Source organism: Elephas maximus, chromosome 14 (genome assembly GCF_024166365.1).
Source record: "Elephas maximus indicus isolate mEleMax1 chromosome 14, mEleMax1 primary haplotype, whole genome shotgun sequence".
Lineage (NCBI taxonomy): Eukaryota > Metazoa > Chordata > Mammalia > Proboscidea > Elephantidae > Elephas > Elephas maximus.
In genome coordinates this window covers 22335647-22348975 of record NC_064832.1, presented here as the reverse complement: position 1 = coordinate 22348975, position 13329 = coordinate 22335647, and the positions used below count along the sequence as shown (strand labels likewise).

The 13329-nt window shown below is 40.9% G+C and overlaps 1 protein-coding gene across 2 annotated transcripts in view; it reads left to right on the top strand.

Moving 5' to 3' along the window:
• Window positions 1-13329, top strand: part of LHFPL6 (LHFPL tetraspan subfamily member 6) — a 349617-nt gene that overhangs the window by 290803 nt on the left and 45485 nt on the right. Inside the window, exon 3 of one of the 2 annotated variants that reach the window (XM_049853378.1) lies at window positions 9490-9588. In XM_049853378.1, the coding sequence (XP_049709335.1) occupies window positions 9490-9588 (99 nt within the window). Of the gene's footprint in view, window positions 1-9489; window positions 9589-13329 lie in introns of those variants that run through there. The other variant, XM_049853380.1, reaches the window with a different exon arrangement.

Below are 13329 nucleotides of genomic sequence, written 5' to 3'. Positions count from 1 at the left end.
GACCCAAGCCATGGTATTTTCATTCGCATCATATGCATGTGAAAGCTGGACAATGAATAAGGAAGACCGAAGAAGAACTGACGCCTTTGAATTGTGGTGTTGGTGAAGAATACTGGAGTTCCAAACGAACGAACAGAAATGTCCTGGAAGAAGTGCGGCCAGAATGCTCCTTAGAGGCAAGGATGGCGAGACTGCATCTTACATACTTTGGACATGTCGTCAGGAGGGGTCAGTCCCTGGGGAAGGACATCATGCTTGGCAGAGTACAGGGCCAGCGGAAAAGAGGAAGACCCTCAAGGAGGTGGATTGACACAGTGGCTGCAACATTGGTCTCGAGCATAACAACGATTGTAAGGATGGCACAGGACCAGGCAGTGTTTTGTTCTGTTGTGCATAGGGTCGCTATGAGTCAGAACCAACTCGACGGCACCTAACAACAACAACAACTAAGGCCAAAGATGAGGACGTTAAAGATTTTTATCAACTTTTTTTTTTTTTTTTTACGAGAGTCCTGGATCAGAAACAAAGGATAGATTTTTACTGCCCGTACTAGCAGTAACCAGAGTATCAAGCATTTTCTTGTGCTAGTTCTCTGAGCCCCAGTTCTCACAGGGTTGTGTGAATACTTTTTTTTTTTAGTTCTCTGAGCCCCAGTTCTCACAGGGTTGTGTGAATACAGCCAGATAGTACCTGCTCATGCTGTGGGTTGTGTTACAAAAAATCTCAGGTTCCTTAGATTTAGGGCCCTGAAACACTTATAGTTGGCAGTGAGCATGCCTGTCTTTTGCTCTGGAGGGAGACACTACACCTTCCAAGCCTGCTCACTATACAAACATGCTTGAACAGATAGTCCAGAACAAAGGCAGTTAGTGCCTCTGCTCACAAGACATGCAGAAAGATGACAGACCCATGGAGAATTGTCTTCCAGCAGGGGAAAGATAGGGAAGGGGAGGAATACATAAACAAATAGGCATGGCTGTGTCAGTAAATCTTTATTTATGAACACTAAAATTTGAATTTCATATAATTTTTACATATCACAAAATACTACTCTCAACTTTTTCTCCAACCATTTGAAAACATAAAAACCACCTTGGCTCACAGCCGTACAAAAATCATGGTGAACAGAATTTGGTTCATGGGCCACCTATCCCTGATATAGAATATTATCAGCATGTTTATTGACCCCTCCATGCTTTTCTGTGATTGCAACCCCCTACTCCCCCTAAAACATATCCGGAATTTTATGTCAGCTCTTTCCTTGTTGTTTATCATTTTGTCCTTGTCATTACTTAGATTTTCCTGTTTTTGACAATAGAATCACACATGTATTCTGTAATTTGCATTGTTCACTAACCTTGGGTTTTTAAGATTCAGCTATAGGGTCACTATGAGTCGGAATCGACTCGACGGCATTGGGTGGGTTGGGCTATGTTGATATGAGTAGCTCATTCATTTTTCCTTGCAAATAATGGATATTCGTATTTCCCTGGTTACTAATAAGGCTGAGGATCTTTTCATATGTTTATTGCCATTTCTATTTCCTATGAAATGCCTGTTCATGGCTTTTGCTCTTTTTCCTGCTGGATTGATAGACTTTTCTTATTGATTCATTGAAATTCTTTATATGTTCTGAATGTGAATACTTTGCTAATATTGTTGTTATATTATTGTTAATATCTTATCGCAGTTTATGATCTGTCTTTTTAGTTTCTTCATGATGTCTTTTGATGATAGAAGTTCTTAATTTTTATGTAGGTTCAATGATCAGTATTCTCATTTATGGTCTGCTCTTCTGTATGTTTTATTTAAGAAATCCTTCCCTATCCTGATATTGTAAAGGTATTCTTCTATCAAAAGTTTTATAATTTTGCCTTTTACAATTAATTCTTTAATCTACATAATCAAGGCCAGTTAGTGTGTGTATGTGTATGCTTTTTTTAAAAATTTTTATTGTGCTTTATCAACTTTTGCAATATGAAATTGAACATGCAAACAAGATGCATTGATAATTACTGGTGATTGGAATGCAAAAGTTGGAAACAATAAAGGGTCAGTAGTTGGAAAATACAGCCTTGGTGATAGAAACGAAGTCAGAGATTACATGATAGAATTTTGCAAGACCAATGACTTCTTCATTGCAAATACCTTTTTTCTCCAGCATGAGTGGTGACTATATATATGTGGATCTTGCCAGAGGGAATACACAGGAATCAAACTGACTACATCCGTGGAAAGAGACAATGGAAAAGCTCAGTATCATCAGTCAGAACAAGGCCAGCAGCCAACTATGGAACAGACCATCAATTGCTCATACGCAAGATCAAGTTGAAACTGATGAGAATTAAAAGTAGTCCATGAGAGCTGAAGTACCACCGAGAATATAACCCACCTGAATATAGAGAACATCTTAAGAATAGATTTGACGCATTGAACACTAATGACTGAAGACCAGATGAGTTGTGGAATGACTCAAGGACATTATACATGAGGAAAGCAAGAGGTCATTAAAAAGACAGGAAGGAAAGAAAAGACCAAAATGAATGTCAGAAGAGACACTGAAACTTGCTCTTGAACGTCGAGCAGCTAAAGCAAGAGGAAGAAATGACGAAGTGAAAGAACTGAACAGAAGATTTCAAAGGGCGGCTTGAGAAGACAAAGTAAAGTATTACAATAGCATGTGCAAAGAGCTGGAGATGGAAAACCAAAATGGAAGAGCATGCTCAGCATTTCTCAAGTTGAAAGAGCTGAAGAGAAAATTCAAGCCCCGAGTTTCAATATTGAAGGATTCCACGGGGAAAGTATTAAATGATGCAGGAAGAATGAAGAGAAGATGGAAGGAATACACAGTCACTATACCAAAAAGAACTGGTCAACCTTCAACCATTTCAAGAGGTATCATATGATCATGAACAAATGGTACTGAAGGAAGAAGTCTCAGATGCACTGAAGGCATTGTCGAAAAACAAGGCAGCAGGAATTGACGAAATATCAATTCAGATGTTTCAACAAATGGATGTAGGGCTGGAAGTGCTCATTCATCTATGTCAAGAAATTTGGAAGACAGCTACCTGGCCAACTGACTGGAAGAGATCCATGTTTATGTCTTTTCCCAAATGCAAAAATTAATTGAACCATATCATTAATATCACATGCAAGTAAAATTTTGCTGAAGATTATTCAAAAGCGGTTGCAGCAGTACATCAACAGGGAACTGCCAGAAATTCAAGCCAGATTCAGAAGAACGAAGATTCATGGAACAAAGGATATCATTGCTGATATCAGATGGATCCTGGCTGAAAGCAGAGAATACCAGAAAGATGATTACCTGTGTTTTATTGACTATGCAGAGGCATTTGACTGTGTGGATGATAACAAATTATGGATAACATTGCAAACAATGGGAATTCCAGAACACTTAATTGTGCTCATGAGGAACCTTTACATAGATCAAGAGGCAGTCGTTCAAACAGAACAAGGTGATACTGCATGGCTTAAAGTCAGGATAGGTGTGTGTCAGTGTTGTGCCCTTTCACCGTATTTATTCAACCTGTATGCTGATCAAATACTACCAGAAGCTGGACTATATGAAGAAGAACTTGACATCAGGATTGGAGGAACACTCATTAACAACCTGTGATATGCAGATGACACAACCTTGCTTGTTGAAAATGAAGAGGACTTGAAGCGCACTTACTGATGAAAATCAAAGACTACAGCCTTCAGTATGAATTACACCTCAACATAAAGAAAACAAAAACCTTACAGCTGGACCAAAAAGCAACATCATGATAAACGGAGAAAAGATTGAAGTTGTCAAGAATTTCATTTTACTTGAGACCACAATAAATGCCCATGGAAACAGCAGTCAAGAAAAGAAACAATGCGTTGCATTGGACAAGTCTGCTGCAAAAGACTTCTTTATACTCTTCAAAAGCAAAGATGTCACCTTGAATACCTGACCCAAGCCATGGTGTTTTCAGTTGCCTCATATGCATGCGAAAGCTGGATAATGAATAAGAAAGACGGAAGAAGAATTGAAGCCTTTGAGCTGTGGTGTTGGCGAACAATATTGAATATACCATAGACTGCTAAAAGAACGAACAAACCTGTCTTGGAAGAAGTACAACCAGAATGCTCCTTAGAAGCAAGGATGGTGAGACTGCGTCTTACTTACATACTTTGGACATGTTGTCAGGAGAGACCAGTCTCTGGAGAAGGATATCATGCTTGGTAAAGTAGAGGATCAGTGAAAAAGAGGAAGACTCTCAACAACATGTATTGACTCAGTGGCCGCAACAATGTGCTCAAGCAGAGCAGTGATTGTGAAGATGGTGCAGGACCAGGCAGCGTTTAGTTCTGTTGTGCATGGGGTCACTATGAGTTGGAGCCAACTGGATGTCACCTAACAACAACAACAACGTAATAATGGCAGATTCCTTCAATTAAAAACATGTCATCAATTTTAAGTTTAATTGCCTCTACAATATTATAAACTTGTAGAACTTCAGTATAGACAATAAAATGCTAGTTAACTCTCATTCACACAGTCAGCTAGCATTTGAAGTACCCTCCTCATGAATCCACATTCCAGAAGAGGTTAATTAGCATTTTAAATTCCCCATCCAGAGACCAAACCACAGAGGTGGTTCAGACAAACCTCTTGAATATCACTATTTATACTCACCACAGTAGTTCGTTAATTAGTATAAGATGTATAAGAAATGATTTGTAATTGAGGGAATGAGTGATAGTAATGAAATATAGTTACGTGTAAAGATTTGTATGGGCTGTCTCTGCCCCTGCGTGAACAGGTTATGTATCAGTCAGGGTTGGTCAGTGAAAAGAGAGACCATTCTATGCATTTCAAGTAGTGCGAAATGTAATGCAGTTATTTGAAGATGGAAGGAAGTGTAGGCAAAGGAAGCTGTTTTTAAGAATTCAGGAAACCAGGAAGTGCAGGATCAAAGGAAGCTTATGCTGATGTTCTGAAGCCACTGCCAAAACTGCTGTCTGCAGAAATCCATGCCCCTGGTTACAGCTGCCAGCGGAGCCTAGAGGCTTATCCCTCCTTTGTTCCCTGAAAATCCCACACAAGCGCTCCTCCTGGACGGAATTCAAACCAGAAATCCTGCTAGTAGGACCGTTTGCAAAATGTAGTTTTTTGACTTCCAGCCCCAGTTAGAAGGAGCGGGGATGATTCCGTTATTAATAAGCCACATCAGGCATACAGCATAAAGATCTGGCAAGCCCGGCATCCTTTGGAAGCACTGTTTGAAGTCTAGAACAGCATCGTCCAATAGAGCTTTCTGTGAGGATGAAAATATTCTGTATCTTCAGTATAGTAGCCACTGTCCATGTGTGGCTATCAAATACTTGAAATGTGGCTAGGGCAAGTGAAGAATTTGAACTTGAATTTTATTTCATTTTATTTGATTTAAATTTAAATACCTGTGCCTGTGACTACTTGGGCAGTGCAGGCCTAGAGCTCTGTCCTGTGTCCTCTCCCTCCCTTCGTTTAATGGCAGATGTTGTTGCCTGACCTGGCTGAGATTTACCTGATCCTGCCATCCGAGTATTTGTTGTGTTTCTCATATACTGAAACTTTCATGTGAGGTAATGTAACTGAACGAGGGTTCTTGTCCTGTCCTATTAACTGATCGAAATAAGAGGGGTGCCACACGGCCATTTGCAAGGGAAACAGAAAGTGGAAATTTATTGTCTGCATAGACAAGAAGCAACGTGGGGTCTAGCGACCATAAGGCCACGTGCTCACTCCCTGAGGGGTTTGGGGAGCTTTTTATTTCCAGTGGCATCTGGGAGTTGAGTTCAGTGCCCGGCACTCTTCCCCCTTAGCCCTCCCATGTCCACATTTGGAGGTCCGAATGTTGAATCATGCCGGTGATGTTCAGGTCCAAGGACAGATTGAGAACACAGCTCTTCAGGTCCTGTGCATGCACCAAAATCTTGGTTCACACATACATGGGATTCTAGCACCAAATTCAAACTGCAGTTAGGGCCACAGTGTGGTCGGGCCAGACAGCAGTTAGAAGCCGTGGCTTGGGGGGCTGCCAGGTGGGGTGGGGGGGACCGCGGTGGAGCGGGGGGGTGGAGGCTTTGAAGAGGCTTCAGTACTTGTTAGAATGACTATTTGATGGGGTTGGAGGTGATTTCCCAAAGCTTGCAGAACTGTTGCCTGACTGCTTTTGTGCCCCTTGCTAATAAACCCTTAGGAATTTGGTCTGAGACCTGCTTTCATTATAAGATACGATGGTAGCAAAATGCTGGGGCAGCCACTGATGTTTCCTTGTGGAACCTGATGAGTGTGATAGCCTATTGGCCTGATCAGTTGGCAACACACATTTTCCTTCCAGAAATATTTCTCAGACCTGTTAGCAAACGATAGTAGATGACAGAACAAACAAGCAGTACATAAATATTAATATAAAATGCAAATAAACTGCTGCCCTCAGCTGAACAACTTTTTATTTAATATGTGCATATGCTCGTGGCTGTTTTCTTTCATTTTAATTCATACATGTAACACAGATTTCCTGTGTATAACACTTTTCCTAACTTCATAGTGTCGCAGAGAGAGCCCGATAGTCAGCTGAAGATCCCTGACTGCCACTTGGCAAACTACTGGCCTCCTTGCTCCATAGATAGGACTTTGTAAGTTCCCCTTTATTTATTTTTCCACAGGACATCAATACTGGACCAGAGTAGACATCTTCATGAATACATGCCATGTATTTTTCAGCTGTTCTGAACAGAACGTTAGCAAGACTGTTGATCTTCTGTTTCCTTAGATGATAAAGGGAAACTACTGATGGTTGAAATGTTACCACTCTTCATTTTCTTACACTTGAACACTTTCTGCTCAACAGCCTTTCTGCGTGTCTCATCCCTTAGATTCTACTTACAGTAAGATTGCAAAATGTGGCCGTACCTATTAACTTACAAACTGAGCGTCGAGCAGATGCTACCACGTTGTTGTTAACATTTATGGAATTCAGTTTATACAAAGTTTTGTCACCCTGGTTAATTATCTCTTTACCTGATATTGGGTAAAACTGGTTTAGAGTTGTTTTCAAAATATTATAAATTCTGTTCCCTGGTGGGAGGGAGCCCTAAGAAAACCAGCCATCGGTCCTTTGTTTAGCCAGCAAAACCTCATATTAAGGCTTTCTGGAAGACCTGTCAGCCTAACACAATTCATGTTTGTACAGTTGCAGCATAGCGTGTCCTGAGATGAGTCATTTGCAGTTTCGTTGATTGTTTGTAAGCACGCCCTTGGATAGTGGCCCCTCTGCATTTGTTAGTTGTTTTCTTGAAAACCAAGGGGCAGATTGGGACAGGAGGTGCCAGCCTAGGGAATGTGTTTCAGTGTGGGGGAGATGTGTCTTCTTATAGTCCAGCATGGAGGTCACAAAGAAGGGGGCAGAACGCAGCACCTCCTTAGATGACGATGAGGATACAGAGGTTATTTGTATAAGTGGTTGTCGTTGTTAGTTGCCATCCATTCAATTCCAACTCATTGTGACCCCATGTATAACAGAATAAAATGTTGCCAGATCCTGTGCCATCTTCATGATTGTTTGTGTGTTTCAGTCCAGTGTTGTGGCCATTATGTTATTTCATTTCATTCAGGGTTTCCCTGGCATTATTTGGCCCTCCACTTTACCCAATATAATAGCCTCGGACAATATTTTGTGATCCATAGTGTTTTCATTGACTAATTTGGGGAAGTTGATTGTCAGACCTTTCTTCCTAGTCTGTCATAGTCTGGATGCTGTACTGAAACCTGTCCACCAGGGGTGACCCCACTGGTATTTGAAATACTGGTGGCATAGCTTCCAACATCACGGCAACATGCAGGCCCCTCAGTACAACAAGATGGGTGGTGGTGTATAGGTTACAATACTCAGAGTCACCCACCTGGGGCAGGATGGTAGAAGGACAAAAGGGGGACAAAAAGGTATTTGATTCAAAACAGACTCTTTGAAATTTCTCCAGAAATATTGAAGGTCTCCACTGATGGCTGCACTTGGGGCCCTGTCATTCCTCCTCTACATTCCCATATCAGTGGATTTTCACATTTCGGGGCCTCCCTCATTTAGCACCATCTGACTTGCATCCCTCAGACAGGAATGGTGTTCTCACCGATCATTGTGTACACATTGGCCCCACTGGGTCAGTATGTCTGTGGTACTAAGATATGATAATGTTCACTGACTGATGAGACATGGTGGTGTTACTTCCAGATTCACCTACAGATTCAAACGGTGAGTGCTCAAGCCTATTTCAGCTGCTTGTAAAACAACAATTGTTGCTGATGTTGTTGTTAGTTGCTTTCAAGTTGGCTTCAACTCATGGCGACTTTACGTATAAAAGAGCAAGAAGTTGTCTGGTTCCGCACCAGCTTCATCATCATGGGTGTGTTAGAATCCATTGCTGAGGCCATTGTACCAATCCATCTCATTGAGGCTTTTCCTCTTTTTTCCTGACCCTTTACCAAACACGGTGTCATTTTCTAAGTATTGGTCTTTCCTGATGACATGCCCAAAGTAAGCGAGCTGAAGTCTAGCCATCCTTGTTTCTAAGAACCACTTTGGTTATATTTCTTCTAAGACAGATTTGTTTGTACTTCTGGCACTCCACGGTATACTCAATACTCTTCACCAACACCGCAACTCAAGTGCATTAAAAAACCACGTTAGGCTTTTGATGTAAAACTGAAGACTCTCCCAATGAAAGCTGTCAGCTCCATGTGTGCTGCCATAATTTATACTAAGATTACACCATTACTTTTTTCAATTTAACCATCAAGTCTTTTGGTTTTAGTTGTATGGAGAAGTTCTTAGATTACAAGAAGTGCCTGTCTTCCAGAGTGTTTCTGAGACCTGGGAGTGTTCCATGACTCTAAACCTCCCAGGAGAGCATAGTAATAGGTGGTGCAGTTCACAGGTTCAACCCGTGTGCTAGAGCAGTTTATGAAAGCCTTCGTGTTCTTTCTTCCCCTGGTAGAATATGATAACAGGAAACATTTCTATTTTGATTCTTAAATTGGAAAAAAAAACCTAATGAATGATGAAGCATAACCTATTAGCTACTTTTGCTTGCCCTTGAATTACTTGTTTACAAGGATTGATGGTGGGGTCTGCTGGATTTTTACAGGAGTGATTAAAAGCGCTTCTGGGTTGTATTTTCTACATAGAATATGCAAGGCCTTTAGTGCTTTAAAAGGCAAAGTTGGAACCAAGCTGAGCTGTCAAGTTTTTTTTTTTTTCCTTTTAAGCAGACTTGAAATTGTTCTTGGAATCAAACTGACCTTATACTGCTTCAGGAAGTTAGGGCTGGTTCTTTCCAAAAGGCAGACACCATGGTTTTTTTGTTATATTGCTAAATATTGATTTTTTTTTCCCAGCTGTCTTTATCTAGAAATGCAGAGGGGCACTGGTAAAGCCATCTTGTCTTATCTCTTTGCAGGCTTGTTGATCGGCGCGGGCTGTGCCCTCTACCCCTTGGGCTGGGACAGTGAGGAAGTCCAGCAGACTTGTGGCTATGTTTCTGGCCAGTTTGACCTGGGTAAGCGCTCTGCACGGATGGCCTTTCTTTTAGATGAGAACCTTATCTGATGTTTCCTAGAAGCAGAAAGTGGAAAAGGGAACAGCAAGAAGCACATATTCTTGTAAATAGCCAGCAGTCATGTGTAAGCAACACACATACATCCGTTTCCCCATTCGTCTGGTGAAAAGCTATTGGTCATATCATTTTCCTAGTGCTATGATTTTTTTTTATGATAAGTAGTATGGATACAAAGATAAGAAACAGCCCCTGCTCTCAAGAGTTTATTTAATTCACTGATTAATTCCATTGAAAATCATGTATTTATTATCTATTGCATGTGCTAAAAATAACTATCTCTGTGGAATTCACAGCCTAAGAAGGCAAAGCAGACAGAATAAGCAACAGGAAATAGCAATAAAGGCTAAGGAATGGGAAGCAATTTCATCCAAGGGTAGCAGGTAACTTTTTGAAATAGGTGAGATTGAACTGGGTTTTGAACAAAGTGATGCATGTAAATAAAAACCAAAAAACCAGTTGTTATCGAGTCAACTCAGTGCGTTAGAGTTAAACTGTGTCCCACAGGGTGTTCAGTGGCTGATTTCTCAGAAGTAGATCACCAGGCCTTTCTTCCAAAGTGTGTCTGGGTGGATTCAGACTGCCAACCCTTGAGTTAGTAGTTGAATGTAGTATCTACAAGTGAAAATATATGAAATCTTATTAATAAAATACAGAGACATATTCATGAGGAGCCCTGCAACAATGTGTAACTCCCACCTGTTCAGCTGCATCTCCTGGAGCAGCACCTCCCTCCCCGCTGCTGCTAGGTCTCTGTGGCCTTCTCACATGCTTTTCTCATTCCTCCCTCTGCCTTCACTGGACTGCGCTTCTTGCCTGCAAGGTGCCTCCACCTACTGCTCAGTAGTCCACACACGAGTCCTCAGATGGTTCACATAGTTACATGTTGTTGCACTACTAACTCAAGGGTTGGCAGTCTGAATCCACCCAGACACACTTTGGAAGAAAGGCCTGGTGATCTACTTCTGAGAATGTGTCTCTGTATTTTATTAATAAGGAAAGTTCACATATTTTCACTTATAGCTATTATGTAGTCTCCTTTTCTTATTTAGCAACCTATAAAAATTTCTACATAGCACACAATGGTTTGCATGAGTATCCCAAACCAAACCCAGTGCCATCAAGTCGATTCCGACTCATAGCGACCTTATAGGACAGAGTAGAACTGCCCCATAGAGTTTCCAAGGAGCGCCTGGCAGATTCAAACTGCCGACCCTTTGATTAGCAGCCGTAGCACTTAACCACTACGCCACCAGGGTTTCCTTGAATGAGTATAGTTTCTAGTAATTAGATAATATTTGATTTGATATACCAGCATTTACTTAACCACTGTGAAGTCCCTGGCTGGCACAGGTGGTTAGTCGATGACTACTAGCTGAAAGGATGGTGGTTTGAACCCAGCCAGAGGTGCCTCAGAAAACAGGCCTGACAGTCTGCTTCTAATAGGTCACCGGCTTAAAAACCCTATGGAGCTGTTTTACTCTGAACACACGGGGTCACCATGAGTCGAAATCAACTTGATGGTAACTACCAACAGCAGCACTTAACCACTTCCTTATTTCCTTGGAGTTGGGCATTTGGTCTATTCTGTTTTGTTTTTTAAGACACACTGTAATGAATAACTTAATGAATCTAAATGTTTCTTTACTAAATTATCCCCTTAGGGTACTTTTCTAGATTTCGTGTTATTGCATCAGAGAGGGTGAGCCCAGAGAACACATATTGCCGAATGATAGCATATCTGTTTTCCTCCAGTGATGGAGGGACACTCTGACAAATGGTTCTTATTTTGAGTTAATAATTTAAATATTCACTCTTCATTGGAAATGTTCATTCTAAGAATAAAAATTCTGAGGTGGTATTACTATATGCCAAGTCATTACTTTTAAATATTTGTTAGAACATCTCTTGTGAAGACTTTTCTCTGTTAGATATTAAGAACAGATAGATGTGAAACCACATCAAAATTCTGTGAATTTGAAAATGAAACAGTTTTTGAGTAGGTGGATGACAAACACCCTGCTTCCCTCAACATAACACTGGTCTTTCAGTAGAGAACAGTGTCCCTGGGTGGTGTAAACATTTCACATGCTTGAAAGGTTGGGGGTTAAGTCTACCCATTGGCACCTTGGAAGAAAGGCCTGGCAATCTACTTCCAAAAAAATCAGCCACTGAAAACCCTATGGAGCACAGTTCTACTCTGACACACATGAAGGCGCCAGGGGTTGAGTGGACTCAACAGCAGCTGGCTCAGTAGGGAAGCCGGTGCTCTAAGAGCCCCCAGTTTGCATGGATATAAAAATAAGAGATGGCTGTCTGCTTATTCATCCGTCTTGATGGCAAGGCTTTCCTAAGTCTAGATTAGCTTTGGATTGATGTAAAGGGAAAAAACGCTAGCATGAAGTTGACTGCCAGCCTTTTTTATGTATATATTATGTATGTATGTATTTTTTAAATTTATTTGGAAAGCCATCTGTGTCAGGGGAGATATTTTGGTACAGTGCTTGGCACCCTTCTTTCTCAGGTCTTTGAGGCATTCTTGGGTACTATATACAGACCTCAACTTGATTAGAATCCTGCTCTTGGTGCCCTGCTCTTAATGTGTTGCCTTATTAATTAGCAGATCGTAATGAAGCTCAGATCCTGTTGTTTCCCATTTTCACTACTGCACCAAGCATTTGTATCATCTCAGCACTGTGAATTTAAATTTTGAATGTAAAATTTAAAAAGTGCCTCTTGATTAGTTTTAATAGTTTCTTGTTATTAAACTCATTAATCCTGTTTATCCTATTTTAGCAATTTAAAAAACTATGTTGTCTTTTTAATTTCTGCTACTTTGTTTTAAATTGCTCTTAGATTGGATGGTGAGAAAGATGTAAAACTGGCATCATATACAGATAAAATGAGTTCTAGTTCCCCTGAATACATATTTGGGGTCTATAGAGTTCCATTTCTCCAAGGTATAATTATTTTTGAGGACTCCCTCCTGTCTTCTTCCAAGAAGACCTCAAGAGAAATTGTGGCATAGAGATATCAGTAGGCTTACCCTACCAACATCCTGAATTATTTTCTGAATTAGTGAAGTCATATGTTGTGGCACTAGGTTGGCGAGTCCCTCGGACTGGGGCTGGTGAACCAAAGGACGAGTGCATGGCTGAGCAGTCTCAGTAAGGATGGTCCTGGGGCTGGTGTCAGTGGTGTGCACACTGCCTGCTACTGCCACACCCTACCTCTGCCACTTCCGAGAATCCAAGGTTTTTTCTGCCTCCTGTCAAGGGAAACTGTGTGTGGGCACATGTTCCTTCCAGGGATGGGAGATGTTAATGTTGTTAAAGCCCATGTCCTCTTTATTGTGGAATATAGGTCACTCCCTCAGCATGCTGTTTTTGAAATGTTGTCACTCTCTTATCTAGAGCACAACATGAGAGAAGGAACTGCTTTTGTAGTTACTCATGTTATTTAAACTGTGTGCTCGTCTAATACAAAGGCTCAGCAAAGTAGCAGGATACAAGATAAATACACAGAACTCAGTTGGATTACTATATACCAATGAAGAGAACTACAAAAAGGAAATCAGGAAAGCAGTACCATTTGTATTAGCCCCAACCAAATAAAATACTTAGGAATAAATCTAACCGGGGATGTAAAAGACCTATACAAAGAAAACTATAAAACACTGCTGCA